Here is a 19359-nt window from a genome sequence, read left to right as displayed (position 1 = left end):
CGCCGCGGGCCGCTCCCGCCGAGGGCCGTTCCCGCCGCGGGCCGTTCCTGCCGAGGGCCGCTCCCGCCGAGGGCCGTTCCCGCCGCGCCCCGCGGAGCGCAGCGCCCTCGTGTGTGGGGCCCGGGCTTCGACGGGCGCTCCTTCCGCAGGGGCCGCAGGGAAGGAAGGAGGGCGGGCCACAGCTTCCAGCCGCCAGTGCTCTGCAGAAAAATCCGTGCTCCCCAGCACTGGCTGTCGAGCCAAAGCAAAACCGCTACACAGGTGATAGGAGTCTCTCTATGCCACCTTCTGAGACAAGGGAGAGCATTTCCAGCTTCATAGTGTAAGTAAGAGAAGCACATAACCATTTTAGCTGATAAAGTACTGAAAGTATTCAGGGAAAGATGCTTGAAAGGCAGGTCCCAGTGGTGGATGGAAAGAGGCAAGTGCAACACCGTTGTAATGATCCTGAGGAGACTCTTTTGGGATTTGGAGAAGGGGACGAGAGCAGGTCTCCAGCCACGAGCTAACCCTGGGCAGACAGCACCGCTTGGTCCTTCCCTGCGAGGGTTACACTGAGCAGGGACTGCACCAAGTACCTGTGTGGGACACAGTGGCTCAAAAGAGACGACACACACGGCAGTGTGGGATGTGTTGGGACTCCCAGTATCTTTCAGCTCTGTCCTGCTCTGGTGCGGACAGTTGGTTCAGGCTTACCTGGCCCTGATGCCTCCCCCAATGGGTTCTTGTTCATCTTTGATTCCAGGGCACTGTGCTTATCTTGCAGGTGGACACGGAGGCTTTGGAAACCTGACAGACAGGTGATTCACCTATTCTGTGGTCTCGTATTTTTGCTTCTTTTCCCTTTGTAGTTAGCACACAGTTTTCTGCCATCACACGCAAGTTAATTCTACCCTTTGTGTCTATAAACACTGTCTCTTCCTCCAATAAACACAGGAACTTGGCAGCAGTTCTTGGAGACAAGAACAGTAGCTGCTGACATAGAAAGGATAATGCCAGCAATGAGGCATTATTTTCTAGAAACTACAACAATCATAGCATGAGTGTCCAGGATGAATACCGGACCAGACACTTCAGCTATTCAAACCCAGTTCTTAGCTTCAGCAAGAAATCTCTCCATAGGAAGTGAGATGAAGTAAAGGGAGTCGTGTAAGTTGCATTTTATTAGACAGAGGTGGATTTGATACGTTATATCTTAATTTTCCATTGTTCTTGTTCAGACATGTGGAGTGTACAGGTTTCCCATTTTTTAGTCAAGAAAGAAAAACACATTGCACATAGCAGCTGCATTCAACAATACAACAAGATACGGATCATTATTCACTTGAAGACTAGAAACGTACCCAGAAAATTTTCAATCATTCAGTATGCTAAAATATAGATAAAAAGAGTTAATTACTGTTTAATGGTAAAATACATTAAAAAAATTCAGGCAAATCTAGAATGAAAACTTGTGACTTTCTTTAGCATGGCACCACTCTATTTTTTCATTACAAATTTGTAAAAGGCACCACACATTAAAACTGTAAAGCAAGGGAGAAAACAAAACCAAGCAACTGTCTATGATTTTCTTTCTGTACAAATACATATGTATTTTAAGGCAGGTGTTTTTATGTGCAAAATACAAGTATACAGGTAAAACCAATGTTGGTATCATATATTCTCATACTCACTTCTTTTAGTACGATTAGTGTCCAAATGTACAGTACAATGAAAACACTTTTCTCTAACAGAGCTCAAAATAGAAGGCAGGCTGGAAATATGGCCCTGATAACAATTAGGTTTTAAATCTGAAGAGCTTTTATTTAGACCCCTTAAAACATGTACAAACAGTCATTCTCTTTTTCTTTTTATCTCTTCCTTAAGAAAGGTCCATATCAACTTGTTCACTATATCAGGTTGATCCTGCTGGAGCCAATGACTGGCTTCTGACAAAATAGTTAATCTGAAATGATTTTTAACATAAATCCTTGTAATTTCTGCCATCTCAACTTCCATAAATGCATCTCTTTCTCCCCATAACAGCAGGGTTGGCATGATGACTTCATGGTGCTGCAGAGGTAGGCAGCTTTGAAAATAAAACACACTTAGTTAGGTCTTATTTTAATAAAAAAATCACCAAGACATTTCAGTCAACACAGCTTTTGAAATCAATGCAGTGAATCTCATTGTAAACTTTCTAGGTTCCACAGTATCTTCTACAATACCAAAAAACCACTGTGACTCCAAGTTCTACCAAAATGACCTACTTAAACTTTCAGTAAAAATTAATTATTTTTTCTTAATACAATTATTTAAAATTGAGTATTTTATAAATATTACCTCATACTACAGACATTATGAAAGATATAAGGATCTAGAATGAAAGACTTTTCAGCATTAACCCATCAGAATTTATTCCAGCACATTCCACAGATGCTAAAATATTTATCTAAGCTTGAATTCCTTACTTTTAGCCACATACAGTGACAGACTAGCTATGACAATTCAAAACAGATTCCATCTGATCAGATACAAATCTTTATTATATTAATGCAAAAACAGGATTGTTTTAAACCAGTAATGTATAAAAAAGATTTCCTGAATAAACTCTTATGATATATGTAAGTACTAGTTTTAAACTTAGCAGTTAGTTAAGAGACTCTGCTCTGTAAAAAGGGAAGACAAAGCAGATGACGTCTTAGTTTAAAATAAGACAAAGAAATCGAGACTGAAGACATTCTGCCTCTCTACTTACATGAGAAGTCAATAAATGTTAATAAAAGATCACTTTAGATAATAATTTCATTTTGATTGAGGAATTACAAAAATTCTTGAAATGGCCTTTTTTACCAGTGGATTTAAATCTCATTTTGCAAACAACCTGACGTCACCCACTGAACCACATCTTACTCGTAGTACCAATTTAAAAAACTGATAATCTGGTGATCTGATTCAGTGCATTTAGACTAATCTCTTTATCTTTTAATCCAGTATCTTGGATCTCTCACTATTAACATGTGTGTGTTTTCACTACTGTAGAGTTTACTGTTTTGTGCCTTGCAAGATTTGTAGCCTCACTTAAGTAAACTCTATCAGGCTTTTTACAGGCTTTTTTGGTCACTTTTCATTGCCTGTGAACTACACTTTATTTCTGTTCAGTCTGGAATAGAGGAAATGATATCATGCCTGAAATTTCTAGAAATCACCTTTAATAATGATTAATGCACAGATTTCACATTTAGAAAGGGAAGTTCCATTATTGAAGTTTTTGAAAAACACTCAGACATTCATACAGCATTGTTATACAGCTTCTCTGTAAACAGCGAAGTACTTCTGAACTGTTATAAGAGAACTGATCCCATTTCTAAACAAATAGCGTATCAGAAGAAATTCAAGTTCCAGCTTCTTACCTATCTTTCCTAACCCAGCATGATAGAAAAACTTTATGGATTTTTTCTCAAAGTGTTTGTATTTAATGTATAGTGATGGGAATGACCAATGTGCTATGTAGGAAAAGATGTGTTGGTGATGGATGGAAGTAGGTTATTTCAGTCATCTCTTTGGAAATAACATTCCAGAAAAATCAGGCTCTGAAGAATGAAACTCCAAATGGATAGTAATGCGTTGGAAACCTTTAACATGTAGGTCACCAGTATCAGCTCACTGGGAGTTATGGTGAATACAAGTCATTAGCATCCAAGTGCTGCTTAATGACTTAGATGAGAGAAAGGAAAAATTGCAATCCAGTTTTCACATTTCACAATTCCCATCCCATAAGGTGTGACCATCAGAACTGGTGGCAAGAATTGAATGACTGATCTTTTCTTTCCAGCCCAAAGCCTGCTGCATTGGGGCTGATAGCACATAAACAAGGTTCTCTGAATTCAGTACAGGTGTACTTTCATTAGAAGAATAAAGCAAACAAGGCACAAACAAACACACAAAACACACAGAGGAATTAACAGCTGTGAAGATACTTTCTGACTTATAACTGATACTACGCTTTCTTTTTGAGTCTGAAAAGGCCTGACACAATAGTTTAAACATTCACAACTCTTTCATTTGTCTCATGTCACTCCCAGAGCAATTCAGCTATCGCAGACACATCACTGCTGCTGTCAGAGGAGCATCTGGCTAATGTGCACACGCAGTGATGCGAGGTGCTGTGGCCAATGGAACGAGCAGGGCTCGGGGCGCTCACGCCTCTGCAGCACCTCATTAGCCCTGCCCCGAGCAGCTGCAGCGCCAGGGAGCCGCTGGGCAGCCACGCAGCCCCGGCACCCTTGGACATCCCAGCTGATGTCATTGACTGCTCTCTGCATAGCTTTAAATCACTGTACTGTTACCAGCACAGCCATCTCATTTATTCCCCATTGTCAGCCATGCTTGGGGTTAGCTTTCTGCTTTCTTCTTCCAGTTCTGTCTCAGCTTGTACAAGACAGATCAGATCCTAGCTCAGATCCCTGCTTTCCTCACAGTATTTTCCCTGCTGATTGCTCTCTTGATAGTGACAGCATGGATGGCACAGAAAGAACAATAGAAGTGGCAGTAAATTTGGACCATGGAAAATGGAAAGGTAATAGACTTCAAATATCTACTGCCTGAGTTTAGGGAAAGAAGGGAATTGTCATTTTAAAGGATATTGGGAAGCTGGTCTTGTGTTAGAGAAGCATGCAGGACATTTATCACTGCTGAAGACTGGAGACAGTAAAGGAAAAACAAGTTCAATGCCACTCTTCTTGATACAGTCCTTCAAGTTAGTGCTATAAGTAGAATACATGCAGAGTTAAGACCTTCTGGCCCTGTTTTTGGTAGATTAAAAATGGGTGTCAGTCTCTAAGGCCAAGCCAACTCCTTTCAGGAAGGTTAAAACCATTAGAAAACTGTTTGAGAAAATAAATATTCATCTTGCAAAAATATTTCCTATTATGATGCTATCTCTGTTTTATTCTATGAAGTGAGTCTGCTAAGACCAATAAAGGAACAAAAAAACCCCAAACCCAAACCAAGTTAGGTTAGTGTTAGTATTAGTTATAAAAAAACCTCTCCCACCTTTCTGAAAAACATGAATAGCTGAAACACAATAAAATTGCGTCAGATACGGTTTTGTAAAGTTACAAGTGAGGGTAACATACTTGGATGCCAGGTCATCTAATAGTATTATGTAACAATAAGCTCTTGATAGATATTATCATAACTTGGTATGAATTGTAATGCAAACAATTAATTGATGTTAATTTTTAAAGTATTATTTAGAGGTGGATTTTTGGGATTGCCACAGGGGCTGTGCATGAGGAAGGGTCTTTGCTTTACTAGATTTTGAAACAAAGATTTTCCTTATGTGCACTCTGCTTGTTCTGCCATTTTGTGTGGACACCTCACAGAACACACCTGGCCTCTCACTGCTGTACCGGGCCTGTGGCCGACCTAGTGAAGCCCATTCCTGGCTTCAGGACACACCTGGGGTTTTCCCTCTCTGTTTCAGCGGCAGGAGAGGAGCCGCAGTAACACTTTTGAGCTCCAGGGGACTCTCTAGAGTATTTTCCTTCGTTTGGGAATATTATACTGACCTGAAAATAGTTCTGTAATGGTTAATGGGTCCTGTTAATGCTCCAGGTTGTGAAAAGACATAGAGATAAGCTTCAATATCTTCTGCAGTTAATCTGCAGCCTTTCCTTCCAATTCCAGTGGCCTGGCTGGTAAATAAACTTTTCAGAACCTATAAAAGCAAGAAGAAAAAGCTATTATGTCAGATAGCTAGAAAATGTGATTTCTCTCCTTCAACAGGACACATCTTTCTAAAATCAGTTTATGCATATTTATAAATCTATTTATGTTCAAAGTATAATGAATGGTTCAAATGGGTTTTTAGAGAGCTACGTGTAAAGCACAAGGTAAACATCTTGAGTATAACTTATTTCAGAATTATCAAGTATAGAGAAATACCAGTATTACCAAGTTACTGCATCCTCACCTGCCACCTGTGACAGGCAAGGCAAGTGCAGGCACATACTTTTTTTTTTGGGATGGACCCCAGCAGGTGACAGGGCAGGAGGGAGGATGATTCATGACCTCCCAGCTGGCCGTGCCCTGTGTGTGCAGCACCGGGAGCTGTGCATGGGGGCTGTTGGTGTGTAGGAGGGTGTATCCTGCAGCTGCTTTGTCCTCTTCTATCGGCTTGTAATTATATTTAAGGTTATACAAGGTATTGGCCTCGGCTTCTCAGGCAGAATTAACCACCTGGCTGAATGTGATGCCCAGACTCCCACACTGCCTGCCCTGTGGCAGACGCTGAGAGATAAGAGGATGTCCCACTGCACACAGGAGCTTCAGACAAGGCAGCAGGGATTCCCCAGGCACCAATGATGTCCCACTGATATGGGCACAAGTAAAACCAGCTGACTCTCTAGGTGGAATGATGCACTGCAGTGCTGGAGGTTAAAAGTCTGTCCCTCAGCACCTCCCAGAAATGCAGAAGTAAGAGTTAATCTCAGAGACTCTTAAGTACTTGTATCCTGCTTTATATAAAGCTTAAGAAGAAAAATCAGGAAGCTCTGTATTTTTTTCAGTAATTGTAACTACATCAGAAGGGATCAATGTAGGTGGCAATTCTTCCATTACTCACAGTTACATATATAAACAAGAGCATTCATTTTGCTCACCTTGAAATCATTTAGTGTAAACATGAATTCAGGAAACCATGGCATTTGGAAAAAGAAGTAGTAACCAGATTTAATCAATTGTGATGGATGTCGTAGAATGTATTCTGAAACAAAAATGTCCATGAATTAAAAATGAAAACTGATGGCTCAAACAAAATCACTATTAATATTACTATTTTTTAAACTTAAAGGAATGTTTTAAAAATATTACATTAAAGTATGCTGTGTGACAAAAGATGATTATTGTTTCAGGAGTAAATATATGATGTCGCCATTAGAACATACTTCTTTTACAAATGTTAGTACGAACAGCCAGTAAAACAAAAGTTTGCCAGAGATTAGGTGAGGACAGCAACACTGGAGAGTTTAATTGCATGGTAGGTTTTCACCTAGAGAACTATTTGTGTAGCTAGTCCAAAGCATTTTTTCCCAGATATGGAGTAAAAGGCATAAATAGGTATTTCTCTCATCAATGATGTGATGCACATAAATCTGTAGATGATGATCCACTGACATTCTAAAGACTGCATCACTCCTGTTCATAGAAGTATAGAATTTTTCTAACAGCACCTTCTTGGCAATTTCAAGAACTGTAATCAAGGTTATATAGAGTCATTTTTAAAAGATTTTTACAGTCATCTTTAAAGACATAGGAGCATATATAGCAAAAGAAAATTATATCTATAACAAATTTGCACTGACTCTTTTTTTAAAATTGTAGATCTGTGTCTCCAATGAGTTTCAAGAGCCAACATGGACATTCAAATACCTAACTCCCTCAAAGCAAGCACACAATGTGTGCAGGTGCTAGGAATTCTAGAAATTATCCTTTACAGGTGCAAATTCAGGAATGTAAAACTGCATTCCCAACACAGGACGTATCTCTGAAATATTAATTCTGACAGTGAATAAAAATGAGTTTTAAGCTAATATAAATTGAAGTGTTAGCTATCTTCTAAACTTTCCTATCTTATACATTCTTAAATTGCATTACCCATTATATTTTTCCTGATGGACCATTGTCAGCACTGATCACATTAGTTTTCTGTACTATTTATAAACTCTGTATTTTCTTTCAATCCACAGTAGAATAAATTTGATGTAGGGAGAATTTATCAAGCTACAGAACAGATTTTTTAGTTCAACAAATATACAAACAAATACTATAATAAAATACAATTGTCTTCTCTACAGCCTTGCTCCTGCTCTCAGTGAAAACTCCTGCTTGCTTGTGTGGCGAACACACCTCTCCAAGGGTAAGTGTGGATTAACTACTTGGCAGATGTTCTTTAGTATCTTAGAAAAGCGCCCAAGAACACTGTGAGAACAACAAATGTGGATGGTTCTGATCCCATGGTGGTGTAAGGTCAGATTTACATTCAATTGAAATAAAAATTAAAGCTGCACCGAATATTCTTAGCTATTTCTGGGGAAATGGGGTAACTTTTTAAATGGAGATAGGGTAAAGCCAGCAACTGAAAAAATTAAAAGTAGTGACATAGTACTTTCATTTTCATTACTGAATGTTGATATAATTCCTATGAAATGTTTTGTAATTCTGAGTTGTAGACAAACTCAACTCTATCACACAATAAACTGTGAAACAATTTCTTGTTTCAGCACAGTACTAGTACATTCCTGAGCATCTAGTAAGTAGTCTGGAAAGACTGTCTTCTTCCAATGAATATTGTACCAGATCATAAACTGTCACTTGTCACCTCAATCAGGATTTAATTCTAATGTCTGATTAATATTTATACAAAGGCAGGTTTATGAAGATTTAATAATGCAGTGCAGCCTTTACCAAAGTGTAATACAATATACACCCCTCTCCAGGAATTTTATCCTGATAAAGTGAAACAAAACAGATTCATATGTATGAAAATTGTTTGTGGACCCTCAAGGATTAAAAAAACATTGGTAACTTTTCTTGCAAGCATTCCCACTTCCTACAATAAATCTATTTCCAGAAGTCAAATACTCGATATCCTACTGCTTCGTAAAATACAGTCCAGACAGTGAGAGCCGTAGAGTACTGGCAGCTCATCTACTGAGCATCTAAAGGGGCAGGCTGTTGGTTCTCAAAGTAAACACCATCATAACCAAAATGCAGATACTTTGGGTTAACAAAGGCTACTGTAAAACTTACCTGTAAATACAGAAGGATGAGGGAAATTAACCACAATCAGCTTAGTCACCATTTCAGGGTAACATATGGCCACTAACCAAGCGATCATTCCTCCCCAGTCATGGCCAATCAACACACACTTGTTATATCCTACCACATAAACACAGATACATGCTTTTATTTCAAAGGCATTAGTATCCATAGAAATCATCACATATAATAAAATCATTATTGGGCTAAATAGCTGGTTCAGGACATTTATTAAGGTAACTTTAATACTGCACTGCTTCCGTTACTAATGGTCAGAAAAAATAGGGCACTGTTATAGTTTAAAAATTTACAAATACTTAAAATTATTTAATTGGACTTCATTAAACTTTACCTATACTACCTCCATGTCAACTTAAAGTCACTCAGTATCCAGACGACCACCCTGGACATCTTGGCCAATGCAGGGTCAGATAGACACTTCAATGTGCAGTCATTATAACACATGTACACTTACCATGTTTAGGGAGTTTAGAGTTTGAAACTGCAGACAAAAAGACTGAGCAATCTCCTGAGCACCTCCAGAACAAAATTAATCTTAATGAATTTCTCTGAATATCAGAGGTTAAGCACTCAACGCCATCATGATGCAAAAAGTGGGCATTACACTTAATAGCGATATATATATAGCATGTATATACACTCCCATTTATATACTTAGGAGGCCCGTAGCTTTTCTCCATAAGCTGTGTTGTTGGCAATTTTTTAAGCTCTGGACATTCACATACTTATTCTTTCATCAATAAAAATGGTATTATTTTAGCAGGAATAGAAGGGGCATGGGCAGGATAGTGACCAAATGTTTTGAAATCTTTACTATTCCTTCTTTAACCACTGCTGGAAAACATACTATAGTGTCATATCATCACCCTCCTCATCGAGGATTGGAATGTTGAGCACACAGACTACAAATGAAACATATAAAAGCCAAGATGTTTAGAATTCTGACATGAGTTTGGACACAGTTGTCAAAGAACCTTATAAACCCTCTTGGATAGAAATCTTTTGGAGCACTTTTGATATAATTGAGTCCTCCAAAAGAATTTAACTTGGGATTAGGACAAACAAAGATAACAAGCCTCTGAAGTGCTTTTTCCAAAAAATTTTAAATCCCTCTGAAATTGAATTATGCTGAGAGCACTTCTCAAGCATAACCATGGCATTACCATGGAGATTAACACAACCAGCAAAGGCTGGAAAGTGTCAACACTGTGTGAGGACTGCCTGCCCAATCTTTTGCCAATACTTAAACACCACAAGTAAAGCAAATCCTAAATTCAGATCTCAGAACGTGAATCACTGCTTTATTATTTCTTCATATGAAATGAAGTAAGTTGTTTTACAATTGCTAGAGTATCCAGGGAATTAAAATGATTCAGAGAATGACAATCTAATCCCTTGCGTTGCTCTTGGTGTGGAAGGGAAATATCCTTCACCAGGGGTTACAATTTATCACCCAAACAGGGACACTTCAAACTGAACTGGAGGGGTGAATTTTGCACTTCAGCTCTAGACCTTTACACTGTATTTGCCACAGAGATCAGCATGTCCCTCATTCTCCCTTCTGCTCTCACTGTTGTGTAAGACAGAGTGATTTGGCTCTTGAGAACTGACTATTGTGCAGTAGTATTTTCGGAGGGCTTTTTTTTTTTTAAATACAGCAGATGTACTCTCATCATCTCTGTATAGCCCACAATATTTATTATGTCTTCTTTGTGCAAGAAGAATGTCATCTGATATAAATTCTTTCATCTGCAAGTGCTTTAAGACTCTAACTCAGAATATTATGCACTAAGTACAAGTGGTTGGGAAGAAAGACTTCTTAGGTAAAAAGACCATACACTTGTACTGCTGGATTTTACAGCACATACGATTTTTTTAAAAAACTCATGACAGAAAAATCATCTTTACATATTGCTTATACTGACATACAAATTGTAATTAGAAAACAACCCTTTTTCATTTATAATAGTCCACAAATATTAGTGTCCTTAGATTTATAGCTATACACCTCTGTAATGCGTATATATTTTTAAAAAACCCAATGCTAGATATTTATGGGGTTTTTTTCCTAGAAGATCAAGTCATTTATGAGTCAAGTAGGTTTTTCTTCTACTAACGCACCTAGAGATTCCAAAATATCCTTTATGTCTGCTATCAGGCAATCTAACTTGTAATTTTCTTTGTGAGGAGGAGCATCTGTTTCTCCATAACCTCTCAAATCCAGGGCCACCACTCGATATTCACTTTTAAATTCCCGCAATTGATGGCGCCAAGAATACCTAACAAAGGGGAAAAAAAGTTGAAGTTACAAGGTCAAGCAGTATGATACCAAAAATGTACTCAATGCTTTTGCACCCAAATATTTGAGGGTAAACTAGCATGGCTTTGTTTGCAATTAGATTATTTTTCCTTTCTGTGCTGTGCTGATGACCCTTTGTGGCTGCAGTAGTTTTGTGCTCCCTTCTTGAATTCCCCAATAACAAAGTGCAGCTGCCAGAAGTGGGGCATGGCCAGAGCCAGGGTTTTTCAATTCCTGGAGTCTGGCACAGTCCCTTTGCTGCAAAGGAAGCAGACATAAACCAAACCACTGGGAGGATTATTCTGTTTCATCCTTGGAGCCATAGTCGTATCAAAAAGTAAGGTCTGAAAAGCTTTCTCTTCTCCCTCACAGCCATGTTTTGATGGAGCAGGGACACATGCCCTAAAGCGTGGTTCATTTTTTTACTCTATTCAGAAAAAGAACGTCAGATAATTCATACACTAAATAAACCAAAGAAAGAAATTCAGCTAATAACAAATGATCTTGGTGAAGTTTATAGGATTTATCCTGGGTACACTTTCATCTGTGTCTCTGTACCAGAACTGTTGCTGAGCAAGCTCTCTCAATGTGTGGCTACCAGACAAAGTATTTCTTCCTTGTGTTTCTATGGAAAAGAGTCATAACATTACATACATCAAAAGACATACAAAATCAAGAACTCGGGCAAAGGCCTGGGCTATTCCTCACTCTGTAACAGTATGCAGTGACTAGATGTGTGTTATGAAGCAAAAATAAAAATAAAATGGTGGGTCTTACCCTGCAAGAACTACCTGCCCTTCAGCTGTTATTGAAACCAAATCTATTTCAGAATAGCCAGTACCAAGACAGACACGGCCTTATCTTACATTGTAATAGAAAGATACATGAAAAACATGATCCCTCTGTGCTAGGATCTAGCTTTTACTTCTGCTTGTTTCAACAGTTTCACAGAAAGGATATATAACATTTGGATCATTGGTGGTTGTAAGAGTGATGCACAGAATTCTACCTTAATCCAAACAGTGTCTATATCAGACTATGGGCTCTTCCACTTTACCTTTGTCTCCAGCCTGTTAGGGACTTTGAACTTAAATAATGTTACAGGAACACTCAGTCATACGAATCTGTATTCATATGAACGAAACAGTCAGAACATTTTCATTTCAGTGCCATATAATGCTCAGACAAGGTTTAGCTGCGATCCCCAGGAATGAATTTTTTAAAGGCATTATATAATGACTTGGAAGCTGAATTTGCCATGGTAACTGTTGCAGCTATTCTATATACTTCAGTAAGAAGAAAGAACCAGGCCCATAAATAAATAAATCAACTATTTTTGTTTTCAGAAAATGTCTACAAGCTATTCTCATCCTCTGTTTTCACAACAGCCCATCAGTCTCCAAATGTCTGACCTATCAAATGGGTAGGTTTTATATTCAAAGAAACCCTTTTACCCCATATGATATGTAACTATTGGGCAACTGCTTTGCAAGCAGAATTTGGAAATGTTATTAATGCCTCCATGTTCATAAGGTTGAATCTATTTTGAGACTTTCTGATCACATTCTTTCTAAAAGGCAAGTTGTATAAAATGTAGCCGCTCACACACAACTTATAAGTACTCAGCTGCCTCAACACATGTCCAATTTAAAGTATTTTATTATTGACCTTCCACAATATATTGGTTTTCAAGTTCTTATGCATCTAAAACACTTATTGGCTCTGGTGCATGATATTCTTTAGTGATCTTTCATCTTCAGACATTCTTTATCACTCTTAGTGGTCTATTGTCTGGTTGTATTTGTCCCATTTATAACCTTGAGACATTTGAAAGCAGAGGATTTGCTAAAATTAAGAACTGGAATTGTGGATCATATCCTTTTTATTTTCCTAGACAAACAATACAGATTTGATGCTGCTTTACATCTCTCTTAAATTGTGGTTATTTTACCTTGTGCTCTCAGAACAATCACTATTCCTGAATGAAAAAGTCTTCACTGATTGAATGAACAACCCAACATGAGAATCGGTCATGTGACTGGTTTACAGACTATTAGCATGTAGTATTATTTTTAAAAACAGCGATAGAAAAACGATGCTATTGGTGGTCCCAGTGACCTATGTAACAGGTTTTTTATTCACCCTTTTGAATGGTCAGACTTTACAATATATTAGCTGTCACTTGTAGCATGACTCGATATTCTAAACTGTAAGAATGACTTTCTCCTTTTTAAAAATAATATACCTGATTTCAGTAGAATATGTATATGAAATGCTAATTTCGCCAATACTCTTCCCCCTGTAGGGGAAATCAGCTGTAGTCTCACTGCCTGACTGTGTTAGAATATGCTTTATGCAAGATATGCATAATGTTTGAATAGAATATGCACTGCCCCATCTGTCCTTTCAATCAAAATTTACAGCTTTAATAATTTTAGATAGTAATTTATTATTAGAACAATGTACTTCTTTAACTTAAACATAAATTTAACTTAACATAAATGTGATTCTGCCCCTTCACCCTGAAGGGTGTTAGTACCTAGGGGAAATTGCTAGGGGAAGAGAACTGACCTCTTTTCTACCTGGATGAGTTCAGCATGGTATGACCTGAGTACAGATTGAAAGATCACAGTTCCAACAGTGGCCTCTAGCCCCTTAGCTGAGTTTGGAAAGGAAAAGGATCATTTACCTTGCTGAATTCCTGGCATTTGTACTTCCCATATTCCCTTACTGTTTTTTCCATGCAGGTTCTGTAAGCCACGCTTCACTAGTTAAACCTGACAATGACAGCCTGAGCAATTTAATTAAATCATTGGACACATGACTGCTTTTCATTGTTATAAACAAACATTTAGGATTGGGTTTGATTCATCATTCATCTCGTGATGAACTAATAATAGAAGCTTTTTCCCAGAGTAGCATTCTGAAATTAGGCTGCACAATAGCCTATAGAACTCACAGTTCTTTCCCTCCCCCAGTTAAAAATTAATGTATAGTATTTTTAATAAATGGAGCAATCCATATTACACTTAACATATAATGGATCCTTAGTTTAACACCCTCTGCTATAATTCATAAGTTTAGCCATATAGTACAAGTTACTATCCACACAGAAAATTTGTTCAAAACTAGCAGTTCCTTCACAAAGTTTGCAGGAAAGGATACATACCTAAGGAAAATGGATTGGCAGTACAAAAAAGATGGTTGGTTTGTATTAGTCTGAAGGAATTTTTTTGTGGATGCTGCAGCTGAAAAAAACATTTCAGTGGTTCATTGCCTACTAAAACTTCATGCCATTAGTTAGTGCTCATAAATACATATAAGGAATCACACGGGATATTTAAGCAGAGATGTTCACCCTGGGGTATCATATGCAGCCTCTTTTATAATAGAAAATCGTGAAGGGAGTTTTACCAGAATTCTGGAAAGCCATGAAGCAGCAGCATGAGTGGTTTGCCCCTTTCTCCAGCAGCCACATAGTGGAATCGTAACCCTGAATCCTTAAAAAAAAGAGAAAAAGGAGTGTGTTTTTATTGCTCCATAGAACTGCTATTTCGGGATTTGAAAGTGATGATGGTTTCAGACCGTATTTTAAGAAACAATATATTGCACCTAAAAATATCAGATTATCAGTTTTGAAGCTGAAGCCTTCTGCACTTCTGAGATCAGGTATCTGCTACACACTGGCAATGCTGAGTATCCCACACTCTGGACACCATAGCTTCTTCCAGGAAGGAGCATCTCTACTACTTGCCAGGCTGTGTGCCTGTGTGCCAGTCCAGCCCTGAGCACACCAACGCTTCTGACAGAGCACTGGCACAGCCACTGGGAAATGCAGGTTATTGTCAAAGCAAGAACATTGCTTTCACACAGACACCAGTCATGTGCTTTACAGAAAGATTTTAAAAGGCAGTATACTTTAAATGCACTTTCAATCTTTCAGTTAGCTGGTAAGATTATGCAACTATTTAAAACCATCACATTGCATTCTGGCACGATAAAGGACCATGTGGATTCTTAACAACCAAAAGCAATCAAAATTAAGTAACTAGAAAGCAAGTAGTTTTTACTGTTCTAGGTTTCAGACTCACTTCAGAAAATTAAGCTTCAATGTTATAATCTTCTTTCTGCCTTGTCAATAGTCACTTTTTCTGATTCATCTTTTAAGAAAATGGGTCTTATGAGAATTACAAGCAGACAAGTTACTTACTGCAGAAGCTGAACACTGAAATGCTATTGAATTGAATGGATGTACACAAGCTTACACAGACTCAAGGTCAAATCCAGTAGAATTTAAATAAACTGTGATTATGACCTAGACGTTTTACTGAATTCTGCACAAGTGGATACAGAAGTTGGGATTTAGCTCAAAAAATACTGTTTAGAAGTCATGTGAAAGAAACTGCAGGAAGGAGGGTTGTACAGCTCCTACAAAGCCTGCACTGTCTCTGCTATTTCAAAAAAAGAAAGAAAAAACCCATGCCTTTGCTGCACATCAAGAGCTAATACCAGGGCAAGGATCACAAAAGCGTACAAAAAAGGTTTTCTTGCCAAAGATGTTTCAAATGCTCTGAGATATCTTGATACTCGTAAGTCACTAACTAGCTACAAAACCATTAACTTACATTCTGATTCTTGAAAGGGCTCTGAAGAGAGAACTATTTGGATTTTTTTATACTTGCTCGGCATGTAATAGGGACTTTGCTCAGTTTTGCCCCTAATCACACTGTATTTCACCTCTGGGATGCCAACGAACTTGAAGTCCCTAGAGGTAAAAGTAAATTCCTAGTAAATTTTGGGGCTATTACCTCATCTGTATAATTCTCCAGATCCCTCTGCCTTTGATGCTTTTATATTTTAAAATGTAGAATTTTCTCAGTCTCCTTCCACAGTTTCTCATTTGGTGAGTAGGGGGTAAGCCCTCCTCCATGTTGCTTCTTTCAGTCAGTGTCCTCTTGGGACCTCCCCTTTACTCATGAAAATTCAATCGTCACTTGTACAGCAGCAGTTTAAATATCACATGGCCCAAACTAAGCCCATCCTGGACTTTTTCAGTTGCTGCTGTTCCCTTTTATCCACCCCCCAGAACAGACATAGGATGTTACCACCTTTTCTAACACTGACTGTTTGCTTTATTGAAATCTGAATGGATTTGTAGGATGTATGTGTTTGGAAAGTAATCCATTAGCCTGCTGTTATCCAACAGCAAGAGTTTCTTATTTCCTGAAATGAGTGATCGACTGTGATATTGACAGCGATTCGATTTGCCCCCAAATGCTCTTCTATTGCTGTCATACCCCTCTCACTTCCCCAGCAGCCTGTTCATGTACTGCTTCGTGCTACAGGAAAAAAGAACATGTCATATGAGTGAAAAAGCCCACACATGCCTCCTAATGATGTTAGCAAAAGAAAACAAGCAAATCATGACAAACTGAGGCTCAGTAATTTATATTAGTACTGCCTGGCATGAAACCATCTGCACAGAACCCTGGGAACAGATATCTTTGTGCTTATTTTATGAAAAATAGCACTTGACAAAACTTGCTGTGCATTCTCTGCTCACCTATAACTGCAAAAGAAACCTAGCTAATACCAACTTCATTTAGAGCATTTGGTAAAGGAGTAAATCACAGGTAGAGACCTGAGATAAGTACAGAAATTGTTTGGTGGCTTAAACTGAACAACCTGAGGTCAGCAATTAGCTTCTTACTCTACGTTTTCTCTCAAACAGTGATGCACGAAACGAGCTCCCGGGTGCAACTGGGCAAACAGTAAATACCAGAGAGAGCAGAGGCGGTACAGGGAGCGGTGGATTGCGGGAGACCCGGGGCCGACGAACCCCTCAACACCCACCCAGGGCTCCGCACCCGGGCCGGCCGGGCGCCGCGTCCTCCCGGCCTGAGGCCCCGCAGCCGGGCTGGGCACGGCACCGCTTCCCGGGCAGTGCGGGCAGGCGCTGGATGCGCGCAGCTGTGCGAGCACGCACGGCAGGACAGGCAGGGCTGACATGCACAGCGCAGCCCACGCACAGCACAGCTGGGCAGGCAGGGGTGCTCTGCACAGCGCACCCCGTACAGCAGGGCAGGCAGGGGTGCCATGCACAGCGCAGCCCACGCAGCAGGGCAGCCGGGCAGGGGTGCCATGCACAGCGCACCCCGCACAGCAGGGCAGGGGTGCCATGCACAGCGCACCCCGCACAGCAGGGCAGGCGGGCAGGGGTGCCATGCACAGCGCGGGGGTGGCTGCCTGCGCGCCCAGCAGGGCCCGCTCTCCCCGCCCGCGCCCTCACCTTGATGCGGACGTAGCAGTGGGTGCCCAGGGAGGGGTCGTTGAGGCAGGAGGGGGGGTTCTCCCGCACCACCCAGCGGAAGGTCTCGCCCGGCCGCCGGCCGATGCTCCAGAGCAGCCGCAGCCCGGCGATGCAGGCGCACACTCCGCAGTAGCTGTAAACCAGTGCCCAGAAGAGCAGCGCCCGGGCGGCCACCATCACCCGGCGGGCGGGCGGAGGGCACGCAGCTCCTGGTCTCGCCATCGGGCCCCGCCGTCGCCGTCCCCGCCGGCCGGGAGGGGCTCGGAGCGCCGCCGCCGCCAGGAGCCGCCCGAGTGGAGGCACCGGGAGCGGCGGCGGCGGCGCGCCCGCCCGCGGCCCTCGCCCCGCGCCGCCGCCGGGCACAGCGCCGGCCGCCCGCCCCGGGCTCGCCGGGCCCCGGGCGGCGCCTCGGGGGCGGTGGCGCTGCGGCCGGAGTCGCGCCCGCTTGCGCAGGGCTCGGCCAAGGAGGGGCTGTGCTCCCCAGATATTTGGCGGTGAAAAAGGGAGACGACGTCCCTGCGGCGGCGGGATGTGGCTGTGCCACCTGCGCGCTCCGGCAGAGCCGCCAGACACATCGGAACGCGCTCGGAATGTCACTGGGAGCAGCGCGCCCACCACCGTGCTTGCCCCAGGCCCCGGCAGCGATCGCGCTGCACACTCCGAGCGCGCCCTTGAGCGCCCTTACCTTATTGCCGTGCTAGAGATGGATAGCGATAGACACGGGCCGTGTGCTTGCACCGTAGTGTTTTTCGAGACTACATTCTTTCACTGCGCCTTCACCATTACCCATTTAGAGGTGATTTTGTAAACGTATTACAATTTTAGTTATTATATGCTATTACTAATGAATATTTCTTAAAAAGATACCAATATAATTGCCTAAACATAACTTATTCTGTATTGATATCTCAACTCCTGAGGGCTGACAGAGGCTGAACAATCCCCTGCCTGCTCATTAGTAAATCACGACAAGAATACACTAACGGGTCAACGTCTCATACAAGGCCACAGATGCCAGGGTAAGAAAAAAGGCTCGAGTCTGTCTCCTATTAACCTACTGATATGCAGGGTAAAGGGTAATTTAAAACTAGAATGGTTCACATAATCCAAAACTGTAAATAATAAGTGTAACTATATGAAGAAATTGATTTTACAGGTTATAAAAGTGCAGGTTATAAGAAATTACAGTTTATTAGGTCTAGAAGATAACAAAATGTGGACATGGTATTTGCTGACTACCAGAAAAGTATAATTGAGCTTGCATGTCAAATCCTGATCTAACTCACAGCATGGCCTGCTTACCTTTACTCCTAATCCTTTGCTTCTCAGACTAGAGGATACTTTTGGAGACCACATGAGAGTCACAGCTAATATGTAGGTTTACATGCAGCTTCTTGCCATTTGAAGAGAGCAGAGTTGTTAAATTTTACTTGAATTTAATGAAAAACAGAATTTGTTCTTGGTCCAGATGAGTGTGTAGGATTAAAACTTAACTTCCAAGAAATAATTTTGCTCTGTCCAGCAGTGCAAGTAGAAGCTGGTACAAAGACAGCATCCATCTGTTAACTCTAAGATGTGTAATTCAATGAGCTAGTTTTTAAAAAAAAAATGGGATAAGCATGTATGCAGAGAGAATATATACAAATTTTTCACTATGCATGGAACGTAGCTTGTAGATGACTTTTGTCTGTAATATACCAAATGCTTTCTCCTACTTGTTCTAAATTCAGACTTACAAATATAGACACTGGTGTTGAATCCTAGGCCCATTGAAGGCAGAGACAGAATTAATGCTGGTTTCAACAAGTTCAAAATTTTTCTTTTTTAGAAAATCAAGTAAAATGAACTAAAGCAGCAGAAAGGAATGTTATAAAGAACGGCCTGTTACTGCATTTTCATAAATTCATGAATTAAAAAGTTTAAACAA

At 40.5% G+C, this 19359-nt stretch overlaps 1 protein-coding gene across 1 annotated transcript; it reads right to left on the bottom strand.

Annotated features, from left to right (window-relative positions):
* Nucleotides 1-1136: 1136 nt before the first annotated feature.
* On the bottom strand, nucleotides 1137-17714 carry EPHX4 (epoxide hydrolase 4). Its single transcript, XM_039556176.1, has 7 exons — nucleotides 17412-17714; nucleotides 14537-14622; nucleotides 10945-11102; nucleotides 8794-8922; nucleotides 6645-6748; nucleotides 5553-5701; nucleotides 1137-2068 (listed from the first exon to the last, which is right to left on the bottom strand). Exons 1-7 carry the CDS (start codon nucleotides 17652-17654, stop codon nucleotides 1834-1836), a joined length of 1104 nt encoding a protein of 367 aa, XP_039412110.1. The 5' UTR covers nucleotides 17655-17714; the 3' UTR covers nucleotides 1137-1833.
* Nucleotides 17715-19359: the final 1645 nt, after the last annotated feature.

The sequence above is a fragment of the Corvus cornix genome, chromosome 8, assembly GCF_000738735.6.
Source record: "Corvus cornix cornix isolate S_Up_H32 chromosome 8, ASM73873v5, whole genome shotgun sequence".
Taxonomy (NCBI): domain Eukaryota; kingdom Metazoa; phylum Chordata; class Aves; order Passeriformes; family Corvidae; genus Corvus; species Corvus cornix.
This window is presented reverse-complemented; position numbering and strand designations above follow the sequence as displayed.